Source organism: Medicago truncatula, chromosome 6 (assembly GCF_003473485.1).
Source record: "Medicago truncatula cultivar Jemalong A17 chromosome 6, MtrunA17r5.0-ANR, whole genome shotgun sequence".
Classification (NCBI taxonomy): domain Eukaryota; kingdom Viridiplantae; phylum Streptophyta; class Magnoliopsida; order Fabales; family Fabaceae; genus Medicago; species Medicago truncatula.
In genome coordinates, this window is record NC_053047.1 from 7,501,120 (window position 1) to 7,519,750 (window position 18,631).

An 18,631-nucleotide genomic window follows, 5' to 3' on the forward strand; every position below is an offset into this window, starting at 1 on the left:
TTGTATTTAAGGAAGTGAAAAAAACTAGTTGGTTCGAATGGTAAGAAATTAGATCACCTTAAATTAGTGATCATGAGTCCAATTTTTTGAGTCTCGCATAAAAGAAAAAACTAGTTCGGAGGGAAACACTCACCTATATTCCCAACAAAATTGAGGATGTTTATAACAAAATAAGTATTTTTATTTCAAAAGCAAAATAAGGCCTAATCTAAAATGTTGTTTGCTGCAAATAAGTGAAGTTAGCTTCATTTCATACCGAAAAATCAAGCACATTGACAACGCAAGCTATTGGCACTATTTCCCTAACATTTTTTTTTGTTAAGTAGTCTAGTGGCTAAATTCACACACATTATGTGTGGAGAAGTGGGGAATCTAGGGTTCGAAACCCGACCCCTGCTCAAATTATCCCTGGTAGCTACCAACTGAACTTACGGGACACACTTATTTCTTCAAAATGTAGCATGTCTTTGTAAAATTAAACAAACAAAAATGGCATCAGTAAATGTTTTTTCCATGACATAAATAAGGATAATTTTATCCCTTCATGTCAGTATACATACATGTAATGTAACAAATTTAGACAAATGTTCATAAAACAAATAGCAACAAAGGAGATTTGCATGTAATAATAAACATTACATTCAATTTTCAGTCCAAAAGAAATATAATAAGCAATTTATCAAACTATTTATTCCACTTAAAAACCAAGAAAAGAAATTCATATTCATTCAATAATCTAAAAAACTAATGATAATAAGTCTTAAAAAATTAAAACATAATTCAACAACCTTATTACTAATTAAGAAGCTAGCATGAAAATTTAAAGTGTTGTGGACTACTTCCTTCCATCCATGTAGTTGAACTTATGAGCTTGAAGCATATTTATATCATTGAATCCATTAAGTTGAAATCCATGTGGTAGGTATGAAAGATTCTGGAAAGGAAGAGAATGCATAGCAAAAGGATATGATTGCATCGTCGATGCATTTCCATTGTAATAGTATGGTGATAAGTTTTCATCATTTTCAGCTACATCCTTCCTTTTCATATCGATTTTCAGATCGCATGTAACATTAGTATCAACTCGATTGGCCCAGTTAGCCCAATTAACATCAATTTGCTTGCAAGGGTAAGATTGTGGGTACCTACCTTCTTGAGACTCCACGTAGTATGAGCTTTGCGCATTGGAAATCATAGAAGAAGGTTGAGAGCTTTGTCCGAGTTGAAGTTGCCAAAACCCTAATGGGGTTTTATCATTAATATTCATCAATGGAGGATGAATTTTTGCTTCAAACATGTTGTTTTGCATGAGATTGAAGTAGCTACTTGGCTTTGAGGCTAAGTTAGGGTTACCTATAAGTATATCAACCTTGTGTGATTCATGAGCTATTGTTTTTCCTTTAAGATCTCCTTTTAGCATATGCATCCTTTGATTACAAGCATCAAGCTTGGAATCCAACATGCTAGCAAATGACCTCACTTGTTCCACTCCAAGTGAATTGTAAGATTCATCCCAGGATGGATACATCATCTTTATCTTCTCTTTGCGCACTTTGGAAATCTCAAATTTAATTTTTTTCATCCTTTCCTTAAAATACTCTTGAACATCATAGATCTTAGGACGCCTGTCACTTGTTGTATTATAGTACTTTTGAAGGATTCTTTGCACCTCTCTTTTGTCTTTAGGCCATGTTTCAGGTTCAACGAATCCTTGGGCTTCAAAGTTAGGAGCATAGAGAATTACACAAACATCAACATCACAAAGAATGGAAAATTCATTCACTTTTTTCATTAATCCATTCTTTCTCTTCTGAAATGTTGTCTTTCTTGATTTCTCCTTTTGAATGAGTTCCATAGATATTCTTCCACGACCCATTTTCTCTAGAAGAAAAAAAAATACAATCATGCATTGAAACTTCAAACCGTCGAATAGTATATTTAATTAAAAAAATAGTATATATTATATTGGTATGTATATACATCACTTATACATGGTATTGATATGAGTATGGAGTATAGCATTTAAAAGATGATTTTTTTTCTTTCTAATTTCTTGTTCAAATGGAAACAAAAACATCAATGTAAAAAACTTTAGTAAACAACCATGGCAGTAGAAACGTCCATTATACACAAACTAAACTCTATAATATAGATAAGTAATGTTTTAAATTTTTTAATTACAATTACAATAAAGAACAGACGAAATGCAAAATCATGTGAAGTAGCTCCAAGATCATATGATTCATATTGCTCTCCTAACACTTGTAGTCAAATAAAGAAATAAATAAAGAAGGTTTTGTCAAATGTATCCATGTAAAATAATATTCAACATAAGTGTGTATTGAAGTTTCAATTGATTGGATTAATGGTAGCAATTAATTAGTGTAGCAGCCCAGAAATATCTCATAATCAATTGATGAAGTATCAATTCTCTCTTTTTAGATCCATAATAAATGCAGTTAAAATAGTTGGCAAACTATTATTATTATTATTATTATTATTATTATTATTATTATTATTATTATTATTATTATTATTATTATTTTACAATATTATTATTATTATTATTTGTTGTTGTTGTTTTTTTTGGTCAAGTAGCCTAGTGGCTAGAGCTCACACAATTTAATTGTGGAGAAGTGGAGTGTCGAGAGTTTGAACCCCGACCCCTGGATATAAAATGCAATATCCCTACCAACTGAGTTAAGCTCACGGAATATTGTTATTGTTATTGTTATTGCATTCAATAAATTTATCTTTTTAATGATTCCAATCACCAATTAAATAATTTAATTTCAATCCCTACTGCTCAAATGCATAGACTAATCTCTCAATCTAGGTAGGAGCTCTAAAGATTGCAATGTTCGATTTAACATTGTTGGAATAGAACTCGGAATCTTTGGATAAGAGGGAAGAGGTCTCTTATTATCTCATTCAAGTGTTATCTATATTATACCATATTCTAGTAGATATAGACGGACCAATATTTTGTTTTATTTTATTTTTTAATTAAAAAAATTAGAAACGGTATAGTAGAACAGGTTGTTTTAAATAAACCAAACAAAAATATTACAAAAGTCATTCACAGCATAAGGTAAGCTGAAAATAGGGGAAAAAATGTACAAAAGATTTGGTTGCACACTTTTCATTGATAGATAAAAAGAAAAATCTTGAATCTAAGATTTAATCTATAACCATGAAAGAAATTTTACCATCTCAATAATTTTACAATGAACCTTTTTTTTTTTGAAGGAATTTTACAATGAACCTTGTAAACCAGTTTTTTTTAATCGAACTAAGTCTTAATTCTTTCAAAACTAAAAATATTTTTTAAAAATAGAATTCAAATTCATACCCTAATCGACTGAATCAGAAATTATCAAAAACTATTATAGCTTATGTTTTTTTACGAAAAGAGAAACAAGGCTGAAGTTAAACCACTAAATAACCTAATTTCTTTCCAAAAAGAAAAACCTATATAATTTGGACCATAATATATTTATTTATTTTTTGAATAAGTTTGGACCATAATATTTGAACACCTTCAATTTTTCATACACCTATTCAACAATTCAAATTATTTTTATCTTTTTTTTATTGCATCTTCAATCTATCATATTTATCTCATCATTCTATTTTTCTCTTTAATTCAAGGTGTATACAGATAACGTTCTCCTACCTCTTCATCAAAATAAACACAACCAAAAATGCAAAAACTATATAAAAAAAATTAAAAAAACACAAAAACAAAAACAAAATTATTGAGGCAAATAAGAAACTAAAAAGAGGAAAGACAAACTAACCTTGTTCTTCGTCTTTGTTCTACTTGTGCTTCCTGTCTCTCCTTTCCAGTCTCCCACGCTCTGTTGCTAAATTCCTCCAATTATAAATTATGTGATGTAATTTTCTCCCCTACATATTTTACTATATATAAAGAAAATTAATGCACTACCAAAAATATTAATTTGTTAATTAATTGTTTTTACAATGGGCACGTCATCAAATTAAACTTTGCAATCAAATAGAAATCGTTTTTTTAATGGATTCAACTAATTGATTGTTTAATTTGGGTAACAATGGATTCAATTGACTAATATGTTTGATGATTCAATATTCTAGTATGGTCATGATTCTAATTGGAGTTTTTACGGTGTGATTTTAGATTGATTTTTAGGTGAAAACATATAAAAAAGGAAATAAAATAAAATAAAACTTTGCAATCAAATTAAAGGTGTATTCCTGCCTAATTTACAATGGGCACGTGATCAAATTAAACTTTTCGATCAAATGTATTCAATATTTATTTAATGGACTAAGTTAATTGGTTTTTGTTTGGGTAATAAAGGATTCAGTCGATTAATATTTTTAATGATTATGATTCCCATTAAGTGTTAGCTATGGGCGAAGTGCGGGTTATGAGATAAAATTATTTGATCCAAAAATAAATTCACGTGGTTTGGCTAGATGACTTCTAAAAAATTAGAATAGGTTTGTGTGTGAACTTAAACTCATTTGGTATAAATATTGCGGTATACAAAGTTCGAAGTTCGAATTCTGAATTTTCCACTTATTTATCTTAATAAGTGAATTTCTAGCCATTAATCTACTTCAAGAAAAAAAATTGCATACATCTTTTTTTTTTTGTAATTTAAACATCTGGCTAAATTTTTTGACATGTTTAAAGTTGATTTTTAAAATATTTAAAATAAAATTTAAATAGAATGTGATCAAAAGTTAAATTCTGTAAAAGGTTATGCTATTTCTCAAAATAGAACTTAATCTTGTTAGCCTTATTTACCAAGTTCTACATCACTCACCAATTGAGTGGTATAGGCTTAAGTATAAAAATAAAAAAATAAAAAAAAATAGTTGTAGGTCTTTAAACAAACTTCTAATCCTTTAGGTGTGTTTGTTTCAAGTTAAATTGGTAGATTCTTATGAATAGCAAGAATGAGAAAATGTGCCAAATCACTATCCGAGACTGAAACAATTGGAATCTACCGAAACAAATTACATGGTTGCATTTACTAGATCAAGATGTTGATTTTACAGGCCATACAAATGCATATTGCTTTATATCATTTAACATACAGATAACTCACTCAATATATTCATCTTACAACAGGCATCATTACACGAGGAGCTGGAGTCGGGAACCCCGCATCCACGCGGTCGGTAACAATAGTGGTCGTTCGATCAAAATCGGACGGTTAAAAAAATGCAAGTTTTAATTTTACTTTATAATTTAAAATACCAAGGTTAAATTTGGACTGTCCGATCTTGGTCGTACAACCACCGATGTTCTGACTGCGTGAATGCGGGGAATCTCGACCGCAAGGGAGCTGGATCTGTGGAATAGTGGATAAGAGCAGATAAATTATTCATCTGAGAGACTACCAAACTAACCCCTTTCTTCTCCTAAACCTATCAACATGATCTGTGCTCATTCGAGATTTCTCTGGTTTGTCTGGTTTTTTAGACTTTTTAAGACGGCTATCTAAACTGTTTCTGGAAGCTTCAGGAATTTCTGTACTCAATTCAGAAGTACTAGAAGTTCCAGTTTCTGATTCTTTGCTTGCTTTGTTGCTTTGATTCTCAGTTTCAACCACAGCTTCCTTTTCAGAACCATTTGCAGTAGTTGGTTTAGGTTTTCCAAGTGTCTGTACAAATTTCTTTAGGTGTTTAATGAACTCTGGGTAAAGCTCGAGATTACAATGTCCGCCACCACTTACCCACAAGGGTTCATACTTTACCTTGCAAAGTTCCCATAGCTGTTTTCCATGGGACACATCTACAACTTCATCTGCTGTACCCTGACATTGGACAAAAAAATATTATCATTACTACAATCTATGAAATACAGTTAAATAAATGATTAAATACATAGGTTAATTATGTTTCTAGTTCCCTAACTTATGCTAATGTTTGGTTTGATCCCTAAAATTTAATAAGTATTACTTTCACCCTCAAAACATGTATTTAAGGGGAAACTAGGTGCGTGTTTGGAAATCTGTTGGTAAAACCTCATAAATAAGCTTGACCAAATCCAATGAATTTCCAAACACACTATTAATTGAGAACTGAAACCTAAAAGAAAATTGATACACCAACAACAAAGGCAGCAAAGATGAACATATAGTCCCAAAAGAACATTACATATTTGGGGGAGGGAGGGGGAGGGAGGGAGAGGGAGAGGAGTCACTTACATGGATAACCAAAACAGGACATTTGACCATGCCAATTTTATCAATATTCTGAAAAGAAATAAAAAAAGAACCACATAAGTCACAAAGTATTGAATGAACCATATTGAAAAACCAATCTGTAAGAAAACTCTACCTTATAAATATCAAACCAATATGTCCGTTTTACAGGGTATAGTACTCTCAACCCTGACAAAATTGGACTATGCAACACAACACCTCTCAATTCTGATATCCTTGAAGCAAGGTCAAGTGTGGGACCGCTGCCAACAGATTGACCATACAATATCAATTGTTCGTCTTTCACCCCGTATTGTTCCTTCAGGCATTTATATGCAGCTTCAATATCTGCGTATGTATTATATTCAGTTGGCTGTTTCAAGAGAAAAAAGGATGACTGTCAACGAACAAGCAATGTCACACCGAAAGAACCAGAACAAACAACATAATAGTATTAAAAACATTGGTAGCTCATTTACAAGTGAAAAAAAAAAGCTTATTTAATGGAGATAAACTTATCCATCAGTGTATATAATAACATACATTTGAAATCATAGTTAATGCACAACTATTTAACAATTGAGATGCAGCCTACCTAATGGTCATAACTAGAATACTAAAGGATCGTGTTTTAATGGCTCACAGAAAATCATGCAAAATCACGCGAAAGAACTCAAATCATATGTTTACGTATAAAAGAGAAATAGTCTGCCTTCTGCTCTAGCAAAATAAGTTATTAAGTGCAGGCTAATATAAAGGAAAAGACGCTAGATGGTGGAGCCAAAATGCTTTTTCAATTTCTACGATTTAGAGATTCAAATGTTCAGCCAAAAATGTAAAATTCCTTTTGGAAGACAACAAAACAAGTATATGTATTCCTGAAACCATGGTTGGGCCTAACACAACCCTACAAAACTGGCTTGTGAGGTGAGGACCGCCTCCACTTATAAACACTTGTTTAGGCCGCCTCTCATCTATTGTGGGACTCTTTAACATGTATTAGTTATTCCTTCACAGGAGTATATAAGAACCCCCAATACACACAAATATATAAAGGAGGGATTGAACTGCACCGGTATAATACTTGAGTATTGTTATACCGATGTGACAATGATACGAAATTTCGCAAAATCATAATGTCACATTACTAGTGGTTATTAAGAGCAACGCTATATCCCACGAAGGGATTTCCACGAAAGCCACGAACTATATTATTGTTCTGTATCAGTTTCTATTTATTTTATAACAAAAAAATAAAATCTAGGAGTTTGACGCAAAACATGGGTGGCTGGTGTGTAATTCTTAGGATTCGTTGATTAGTTTTCGTGGTAATAAGCATCAACCGGTTATTAATGCAATACACTACTTGCCATTTGAATTGAATTGTTATGCATTGAACCCCAATGTTTATATGTCAACTTATAATAATTTGTTTGAGAATTGGCAACAACCAGCCAGGTTAGCAAAATGTACTGGCCCATTATCTAGACAAAACTCACTCAGCTGAACCACATAACCTCCACATGAAATCAAGTAGGATTGACTTTTTTTAAACCCGTGGCTAGGGCTAAGAGCATGATTCAATCAAAGACAGCTCACATATAGTAAAGCTAGAAAGCTTATTTACTGATGCTTAGCTCAAATTCTGTGGGCAAGTTATTTGTAGCCCAAAAATGCTTTTAGGGATTGAAAATGGTTGCTTTGAGTTTCTTCTCCAAGACTAAGGTTCCGAGCTATGTGTCGACCTCGTGACAAAAGCTCAGGTTTGTGTTTGAAAAGTAATTTGGTGCAGAAAGTCATTTGCACTTCTAACAAATTAATAATCAATAGATGGGCAATGTAACCTTTTAAATCTTTTTGAAAGTAGTACTTTGCTATTAGTTGCATGACTTGTAGCCATGTTATGCAGTCTACAATCTTGAATATAAAATATTGCAGGTTCTGCTGAAAGAAAGAAAAACATGAAACATATCAGAACAAAACAGACACGGGAACTTTGAACAAAGGATAGTAATCTTAATTTCCTTTTTCAGAAACAAACTTCACTTGACTTGATTGAGGAAGTCCTAGAGAAGATCTAAATGTAGGGTCGCATTTTTGGCCGATGATTTGTGTGTGTACTTCGATGAATATTTAATAAATGTGATTATTTTTATAAAATAGCATTCTTGCAGAGGCAGGAGTTGAATCTGAAAGTAGAGGAAAGTTGAGAAAAAATTCTAGAGTTGAATCTGAAAGACTCTTGAATGGTCCATTATGATTCTCACAAGTAAAATGGTGTATTTATAGTTAGTTGGGTGAAACCAACTTTAACAACAACTAACAAAATTCTGACTTGGTGATTGGAGGGGATTGGGTCAAAGCCCAACTGTCAGCACAATAGGACAGTCCACTATGTATTCCTAATAGGCAACCTCGATGAATACATACATACATACATACATGTATATATGTAGCAACCTCCAAGCATTGAATCCACTGCTACATACATCAATATATGGCAAGCATCACAAAGCTTTATATGGACTCAAACAGGCCCTTGTGCCAGGTTCGACAGGCTCCCCAAAGCCTTTCTTCGGTTTAATTTTCACTCAAGTATATGTGATCCTCCCAAACTGAATACATTTGGGATACTCGAGTATATGCTATTTTTCCTTAGAGAAATTTGCGAATCTTAATAACTTTCTTGGCATAGGGGTCAAAAATCTGTCAAATGGCTGTCTCTTACTCTGCCAAACTAAATGCATTTTGGACTTGCTCACTGAAGCAGATATGGCTTGTGAGAAATGCATTTCAATACCTATAGTAGGTGGCTGCAGTTCAATAAACTTGGCAATGGCTACATATTTGATGCACCACTATAGATCAGTGCATCTCTATAGATCAGTTATGCAACCTGATTGAAAAACCCCTAAATCATGTGCCATTCTGCCCTAAATCACACAATATACACTTCAATAGAATAGACTCAGGTTTTGCAGTAGTGGTCGCACTGGTTCTCTATAGGATCAAGCTTCTCAACCGCGACTCTCGACATTCTGTTACGAGCCTTTCATTTGGGCTGAAGCTTTGAAGGCTATGTGTTTTGAATGCTAGTGACGTCATACATAAATTACATTGAATGCTAGTGACATCATACATGAATAACAAGGATATAACTCGAATTGATTTCGAGTTCAACTGCGTACGAAAAGAACGAAGGGGATTCTAACCCTAGCTGCTTTAACATGTAGAGTTTCTGAAGTTTTGTAGATTCCATCTTTGATCTCAATTTACTTCAAAAATTATGCGTTACCTTCTCCATTCATAAATTAGCTATTACGATGGTACATTCGAGTAATTAATAAATCATGTTTGTGTGTTGGTACGTAACGTAACACAATCCTCATAAGGAATGGTATTTTACTTCACATTTTATTACTTATATGACTAGTACACTAGTCGATTGACTAAACAATTGCATTCAGGTCACACTATAAATGAAAGAAGTCTATTCATGGTTAAAGAATAATGAATAAAAAAATTAAGAAACACTATCTAGTCTCTTTCTCGGTACTCTTTTTTTTTTCCTGCATTTTATTTTTCAGTTTCGTTAATTCTATTGAAAGCTTCCAAGGTCAAACACTATTTCAATCATGATAAGATGCATGTAGGAAGATATTTGAACCTCTGACCATGTTAAACATGAAACATCTTAGTTATATTAATGGAGTGGTAGACGTAGAGGATGAAAAGTTAGACAACTAACCTTCCCTGTCGACTGTCCATAACCAGAGTAATCATAACTGGCAAAAAGAAAAGATGTTAATACACAATATAATTTCAGTTCATCAAAAATATACAATATATAATATCATGAAATAAGATTTTGAAAGAGAACATGAGAATGTTTCAGATTATGACAATTGAGAATAAGAAAACCATTATTACTTTAAGATTTACACTTACTACTTTATATTACTCGAACACAATTTTAAGCCACCAAACATGTATCTTTATGACAGAGGCAGTGTGTAAAGAATGAATGATATATTGGAACTGCAATAGCCTAATCTACTGATATAACACCAATAAGCAAAATACTAAAAAATAAGTTTTTTCATCATAAAGTTTTGCAACAAAAAGAAGTTCCCTCGAGCTTAAAATAAAGACAATCTACGCATACGGTATAACATATATAGCCCCAGGAAGTTTAATTCACTCAACATCAGGCACTGCTTCAAAAATAGTAACAGGAAGATAGATAACAGCTAACTTTTCTACAAAAGTAATAATAAAAATTTATTGTGCTATAATTCATCTAAACAGGAAAAGAATGTATGATGTATCTTTTTTTAGCAAACAAATTTGTTACTACTATAGCAGACATCTCCAGTAAAAAGTTAAATCACTTCCTCTTTAAATATTTGGCAACTATGACTTACCTAGAAATCCTCTAAAAAAAATAAACTTACCTAGAAATGACAGAACCTACTTAAAGCATTTGTTCCATAATCGGAAGTTCAAAACCACCACAAAAGACACAATTACCAATTCCAAGCATAAAATAATTACATTAATAAAATTTCACAGAACAAAAAAGAAAAAACAGTAGTACTATAAACAGCGAAACCGTTTATCCCGAATTCTCTTGAAACATTACGTGTTTATTTTAAGAGTAGACAGTGTCTACTCTTAAAATAGCGGTCAAATTTTCAACTCCGGTCTGGCCAGAAAAACAGTCAGTGGTGGGTATAAATTTTCAATTATATGTGTAGTTTAACTTTGTGATCTTGTCGCGATTGGTTTCTTTCGTGAGGTGAAGCATTTCCAAAATAAAATGTAAAAAAAAAAAAAAAAACTTTTTTTTTTGTGTTAACCCTCGGTTCCCAGGATAAGAGGCCCTGGCAATCCAAAGTTCGGTCATGAGTCAAGTATAGGTATAGTTTGACCAAGAATTGTCTCACTCAGTAATCGAACTCGGGTTCTCACGAACGATAAAACAAAAACAACAACAACCAAGCTTTATCCCCCTCTAAGTGGGGTCGGCTACATGGACCAAATTACGCCATAATATTCTATCATAAACCCATTTTAGATCTTAACTTTAAAATGAAACTAAATTCATTACCTCTCAATCAGGCAACAACTACTTCAATAGTTTCACCAAATCTCTACTCTCTTTAATACATTAATCATTAATTAAACTATAAAAGCAACACTAATTAATGAACAAAGACAGCACATTCCCATTCCATTTGATCATCATAGATAATCACACAATTATTGCAAAAAACAAAACATCAACATATACTCCATCTTGAATGAAATATAAGCAAAAATGTCATGTGAAAAGTTGATGTATCCGGTAAAATATACCCTTTTTGTTTATGAGTTTAATTAGTATATTTTGTGAGTGTACAATTATTTTACACAAGCATCTAATACATGTATCCCCTGATGTGTTGCGACATCAATTAATGAAAATGACAATTCATGTGAATATTTATTAATTGACGTGGCAACATATATGCATGTGTAAAATAATTGTAAATTCTTCGGACAAAGTATATGCAATTTAAACAATACTCAAGCTAAAATTAAATGAATTTCATTCATATATACACCCAATGTAAAAAAAATTACACCATCAATTAACCGCAACTAACAAATCATTATAAACCTTTTACATAAATCATAAGTATTTATAAAGTTACACATATTAAATGGATGTGATCTATTGACTACTTTTTACAAAGTCAGTGTAAAAATCTCAAGAAATTAATAAAAAAATTAACAAAAAAAAAAAAATGAAAGAAAATTACCCCATAACATTAATTCTGAGTCGATTACTCAATTCAACAAACAATTCAAACATCTGACCCAAATCAGCAGCATTTCCATGAGAATAAAGCATGGTACATGCAGGTCTATGATACTTAACATACACCGCCGCGATTTCATTCCCTCTTCTTGTTTTCACCTTCACTACATCCACGTTCTCCTTCATCGGAACTTCCGGAATCAAAAGCTTCGTCGCAGGTGAAGTACCGTTTGCTGCGGCGGTGGTGGCGGTGGATTCAGAAACGGTGAGTGTGTAGGATGGTGGTTGTGGTGGGAAGAAAGCGAACTTTGCAGCTATTGAGGAAGTTACTCCGCCCATGGGGAGGTTGATTCATAGAGATGGCGGTGGCGCGTGAAGTTTTTTTGGTTTGGATTTGGAGAGTGAAAAGTGGCGCGTGAAGTGTTTGTGGAAATGATTCTATGAGTTTTTTTTTTTGTTGAAATTTGATTTTGAAGAGAATAAGAATAAGAATAAGAAGAAGAAGAAGAAGAAGAAGAAGAAAAGAAGTAGAAGAAGAAAGAAACTGTTCAATGGTGTGTTGTATTTGTCTACTTTTGTTTCTGTTTTTTTTTTTTTTTATAATTATTATTGGTTTTTTTTTTTACATTTTTTTTTGTTTATAAGTTATTTTTTGTTTACATCATGTGACTATGTGAGGGAAACAGCTATAATAATGTAGTAAATAAACTCCCTCAGAAAACTATAATAATGTAAGAGTTTAATCACTATTTTACACATGAATTTAATAAGAGAGAAAAATAATGAAAGAAGATCAAAAGATATATGAATTATTCTTTTTTGTCGTGGTTGGAGTTTGAACCTTAAACCTTACATATATTATATATTGTATATACCTGAGCTAAGTTCACGAGGATAATTATTCTACTCACACCCTATATATTTTTTGTTACACTTAAATTTACTTAAAATTTTACAATAACTAGTGTTTTTATTCGGTGTTGTTCGGGTTAGAAATATAATTAAGTATGACCAAAATTCTGCATGCAAATAAAATTCACCATGGACCGGCATGAGACGAATATCTTAATGGATACACACGAATATAATAAAATAAACTATATTTTAAATACTCATAGATTAATATATGCACATGCAGATGAAATTAACTGAATTTAGTTTTTTTAGGGGTAAAATTAACAAAATTTAGTAAAATTATCAACACATATAAAATAAAATACATATTTTCTAAGTATTCGAACTCGCAGAAATCCGTACCCGTTAGTAAAATTATACAATTGTCGTATTACTTAAAAAATCTTCTTTTCATGGAATAAAATACAACTGAATTTTCTAATTAATGATTGTTGTTTGATTAGTAATTTGTTGTCGAAGTGAAAATGTGTGGTATAATATTTTTGTCTTATCAAAATAGAAGGAATAAGTCTAATAGATGTCAACCCAGTAGTAAGAAGTTGACTTCGTAACTTCAAGACGTTGTTGTCATGTAAGTGTAACTTAGTTGGTGGCTATCAGAAATAATTTCTGCAGGGGTCAGAATTTGAACCCCAATTCTTCACTTCTTCACACATAATGTGTGTGAATCTAGCCACTAGGCTACTTGAAAGATTTTTTTTTTTTAAGGAAGCTATGCTAAAAAGCAAATTGATGGCACAAACTAGTTACTACTATTGAGTTAATAAATCTCGTTAATAAATTAAATGGAATATGATATGATTTATTGATCTAATTATAAAAAAGATATTTGTACATCATGCAAGACAATTTTGTTTGTATATATTAAACAGATCCATAAGCACATAGAAATTTTAATGAAAAATATTTGATGTTGTCTTTCAATTTAAAACCAGAAGTTCACAATGACTTTTATTGTAAGAGAAGTTCACGATGACTTGATCCGTACTACTTCTATAAAAAACAATTAAATGAACGGTATAAACCACTAATGGTACCCTAATAGTCCCTATACTACATGCAATCAATAAAATATACTCAAAGTCAAACCACTAATGGTACCCTAAACGTAGATGTTAAGAATTTCACAATCAAAAGGTATTTATTGAAAAAAAAGATAAATTTTCAACTTTTATATAAATAAAAAAAGACAATTTTTAATGTATAATTTATATTTTTGAATTTTGACATGTGCCTGGTATTTCCTTTTTTATATAGATGAACGAAATTGAAAATAACTATTAAAACTCTCAACAAGTAGTAGGGTTGAAATTTGAATCTCAATTACGACGTCTGACTTAACGATTTTTATATTTTTATAAAAAAAAAATAAAGAAGAAAGAAATAAGAGGAGTGTCAGCAACACTCTATTTTCAACACTCATTATAACATTCACTTCTTTATTTGATGAAACTCATCTAAGACTCTACATAACTTTCATTTCATCTAATAAGTGAATGGATGTTAAATTAAAATGGTGAAAAGAGAATGTTGAGAATTTCTCAAGAAATAAATGATGGTAGTAGTGGTGTCACATGTCCCGATATTGATGAACTAGTGTCCAATAAAAAAAAAATGGTATCGGTATAATTATTTTACAAAGAGTGATAGTTTGGTATGTATTTATTATTATGGGTGTTGTTAACGAGTGTCGTTTGAACATTCTTTAGGAATTTTCAATTAAAAAATTATTCATTGAAAAAGTATAATACTTAATTTTTGATGCATTAAATGCATAAGTTTTCACAAAAAATTACTCTTAAAGAGTGCCACACTCATTAACATTTTCTATTTTTTATTAAAAATATTAACTAATACCTCTGAGACACTCTTACACCGTGTTTGGTTGAAGAGAAACTCTGAAGAGAGAAGTTGGAAAGAGAGAGATAGGGGAGAGAGATCACAATTATGTGGGGCCTACCACTTTTTGTGGTCAAATGTGAAAGAGATTGCTATCATACTTACATTTCCATCTATGCCCCTCGTTTCTTTTGAAAAATCACTATAATAAAGGCAACCTGACCACACTACCATGTGCTTGCTAGTTAGGGCCGGACCTTGGAGAATGCAAGAAGCGCTACCGAATTGAGCCTCTAAAATTTGTGAGCCTAAAAAAAAATTATAATACCCACCACCACTTAAATTAAAAAATTATATGTTACTTTTTTCTTCAGTACACATATGAGTTTTTTCTAGACTCTAGTTCCACTTTCTGGACATAAATTTGATGTTATTAAACCACCGTCAATTTGAATAATCACTTATTTCTCTAATATTTCTCTTTTATCTACCAATACATCAAATCTACTCTATTTATCACATCTTTCTCTCTTCTCTCACTCTCTCACCTATTTCTCTCTTCACAATTTCTCTTCCAAACCAAACACACTCTTAGAGAACCTTTAATAATAAGTTTTTAAGAAAATACTCATGTATTTACATTGGAATTGGTAACATTTGACTTTTTAAAAAAATAATTTATAAATTTAAGATCCTTAATGCTCCGAAAACAGTGGTTAATAAGACTTTTTTTTTTATGACGATGGTGGAGTGATAAAAAAAAAAGAGCCTAATTTTTATGTTTGGGTGTGATCCAATTCTCAACCTACTTGCAACTCTATTTTTTAACTCCTTCATCTCAGCCACTGAATTAGGTATTCTTTATATTTTTTACATTTTCCTGGATTCGAATTCCTCGTAGTTATTGTGTAAAATAAATATTGATGTCGACCATCTGATTAAAAATAAATGGCTAAGATAAAAACACTACGTAAAATCGTAAATTCACATTCCATACCACATAAATCAGTCATTAAATCAAAATTCTACGATTGAGATTACCAGTTACGTACAAAAATCTAAAGCAGACAATTCGGATCTCATTTTCCTTTCTTTGAAAATTGGAGTAAATTTTAAAAAAGACATGTTATAAGGAATGAGGTTAACCTACTTTGCTCTGAAAGGAGCAAAAGCAAAAGAAAACTTTGAACATTTTCTTTTCTTTTGACTCAAGAAACTTTGAACATAAAAATAGACATAGACATGGTTGTGTTAAATCAAGCGATCAACATGTGAAAAAAGACATTATGGCCACGTGCCTTTTTATGATAGCTCAATCAAATAATGCGGCATAAAATTTACCTTCTTGTTTTTTTTAGGAAAAAATTTACCATTTTTAAACACCACCATTACCATCCTCGTGAGTTTAACTCAGTTGGTATATACAATGCATAAAAGGTCTGGGGTTTATCCCAGCCACACCAAAAAAAAAAAACACCATTACCAAGCTTTCAAAGTGTACTTTCTTTTCTACCTATTAAAAAAATGTACTTTCTTTTGGTCTATGTACATAAAAAAATGTTTGAAGTTTTCTTCCTCAAATACTCCCTTTGGCGCTATAATCAAAAGAAAATAGGATTAAAAAAGTTGATACATGTAATTTAAAATTTACTCTTTTATGTATCTTGTACTCTAAAGACACAAGTTAATAAATCAAATATAAAAGTTTTTGCTTTTTGAAATTGTGCACTTAATATATTTAAATTTTTAAAGTTATCTTTTCAATGTAATTCTTGTTTTTATTTCATTTTTAACTTCTTAACTTACACTTTAACACCACAATTTAGCATAACCTTTATGTTATGCACGCATTTTAGTTTCATAATCTTTGGTCATTATTATAAGTAAAAAATGACTTTATAGATTCATCAATTAACTGACGTATCTATCTGGACTATAATATAGTCCAAATACGTTAGATATTTAACGATTTTATTTATAATAGTTATCATAGATGTATTCAATTTAGTGTAAATGTATATATCATGTATAAGAGAATCTTTACATGGACTGAATTTATTATTGCTAATAAATATTTGTATGATGTTATATTTTCTAATTTTAGCAAAGTGGTATATATGAGACTTTCAAAATACATAAAAAAAATCTTTCTAATAATTGGAATGTGGGGACTCACTAAAGTTGATGACATGGGTCTTTAGATCTAAAGGAAAAGGAGGTGTTAGTGATGTGTGATAGGGATAATGGTGGAGGAAGGAAGTAAGAAAGAGATGTATTGGGAAGCATGTGAGGTGTTTTGTGTTTGGCCTAAGAATCCGTCGACATGTTGAAAGATCTAATACTACATCAGATTAATCATAGAGTGTGAGACCATGACTTAAGTTGATTGGTCAAATTATATTGACAGCCTTTAAAATTCAAAGCTTTTTTGAACATAAAAATTGATATTATATGGACGGTAAAAAATACTCATTCGTTCCAAAATATAAGCAAATACATAAGTCAACATAAGTTATGTATTTGGTACAATTTTGAAATAAATATATTAACTTTTGTTGATCAATTTTTACTTATATTTTAGGACGGAGAGAGTTCACTCTAGACAATGCTTTTTAGTTTTTTCCCAAGAACAAGATTAATTAACTTTGAAGTTTGGTAATTTTGTTAAGGCTTAAATGTGAAAATAGTCCCTGCACTAAAAAAAATTACGTTTCTAATATTATAAACCAGATGAATTACGTTTCTAAAATGGTTAATTAACTTCACTAAAAAAAATTGTTCAAGAGGACTTACGTTCGATTCTTAAATGTAACCGATTTTAGCGAGACTATATTTACCTCTCAACCACACAAAATGAGTGTTGATTCCATTGTACATTCCTTCAAGGAATATCTTTGGCAGATCTTCCACAAATTCAAACGGTTTCAACTAATTATAAAGACACGAGTCGTCTTGATACTAGTACTAGTTTTGTAGGGATGACTATCTTAATGGTGGGACATTGGTTTAAACTCATTGTTCAATTATTACTAGTACACTTCTCAAAATTGAGGGCCAAAACTTCTTAAGTTTAATAATCATTGGTTGACACACAATTCCTTTTGAGAACCTATATAGTCTTAACTCTTAAGATTAACTATATGAGTAAAGACTATGGTTCCTCAATCCACTAACTATGTGTAGAACAGATTCATTTGGTTACTACTACTAAGTTATTGGTTTGGTAACGTTCTACCCAGATTTTGACATATTTTGCTATCTATATTGATTTTAAAATGTCACAATATAAGTATGTTTCAACCTACTATAACACTAAGGGTGTGTTCGTTTCAAATTATAATTGTAAATTTCCGAGAATAAAATGATAGGAATGTATATGCCTATATTTGTTACAAGTTTACTAAATTTTATTCCCAGGTATAAAATGTTCCTGGGAATAGAAAAAATTTCCCAAGGAAAAGGGTGGGAATAAAGTTCCCATGGAGATGGGAATAAATTCATAAATAGTTTACCTATTATAATCCCTATTTTTATGGTTCCTAGGAATATTATAAGGGGACTTCTACGGTACACCACATAAATTGAGGTGTACCGGTACTCCTACTCCAAAAATTTATAATTTAAGGATTATTTTATGAAATAAAGAGTTATTTATCGATATTTATATTTTAGAAAATATCATTTTATAAGAAAAAACATTATTTCATTGTTTATAAGAATTATATTAAATTTTTAACATTTTCTCATAAAAAATAATCAATATTCTTTGTTATATGTAATAAAAATTCAAAAAAAGTAAATTTTATTTCTTCGACGCTTTTGGTAAATACGATTTAATTATTGTCAATGATAGAAAACAATTATTTTTCTTCAA

General features: G+C 31.0%; 2 protein-coding genes across 2 annotated transcripts; both read right to left on the minus strand.

The window, feature by feature from the left end:
* Window positions 1-835: 835 nt before the first annotated feature.
* Window positions 836-1,876, minus strand: LOC25495647 (floral homeotic protein AGAMOUS). The gene has a single exon (XM_013595873.1). The coding sequence runs from the start codon at window positions 1,874-1,876 to the stop codon at window positions 836-838; it is 1,041 nt and encodes a 346-aa protein (XP_013451327.1).
* Window positions 1,877-4,987: 3,111 nt separating this feature from the next.
* LOC25495648 (alpha/beta hydrolase domain-containing protein 17C) lies at window positions 4,988-12,530 on the minus strand. The gene is made up of 5 exons (XM_013595874.3): window positions 12,005-12,530; window positions 9,949-9,985; window positions 6,337-6,573; window positions 6,204-6,251; window positions 4,988-5,810 (listed from the first exon to the last, which is right to left on the minus strand). The coding sequence occupies exons 1-5, from the start codon at window positions 12,340-12,342 to the stop codon at window positions 5,391-5,393; spliced, it is 1,080 nt and encodes a 359-aa protein (XP_013451328.1). The 5' UTR covers window positions 12,343-12,530; the 3' UTR covers window positions 4,988-5,390.
* Window positions 12,531-18,631: the final 6,101 nt, after the last annotated feature.

Bases quoted from the DNA above. Each gene is read 5' to 3' on its own strand.
- LOC25495647 (XM_013595873.1), bottom strand. From the start codon at position 1,876: ATGGGTCGTGGAAGAATATCTATGGAACTCATTCAAAAGGAGAAATCA.
- LOC25495648 (XM_013595874.3), bottom strand. From the start codon at position 12,342: ATGGGCGGAGTAACTTCCTCAATAGCTGCAAAGTTCGCTTTCTTCCCA. The intron at 9,986-12,004 runs GTAATTTTCTTT...TCTTTTTGCCAG, and splicing joins CTCAGAATTAATGTTATGGG to TTATGATTACTCTGGTTATG. The intron at 6,574-9,948 runs GTTAGTTGTCTA...CTCTTGAAACAG, and splicing joins ATGGACAGTCGACAGGGAAG to CCAACTGAATATAATACATA.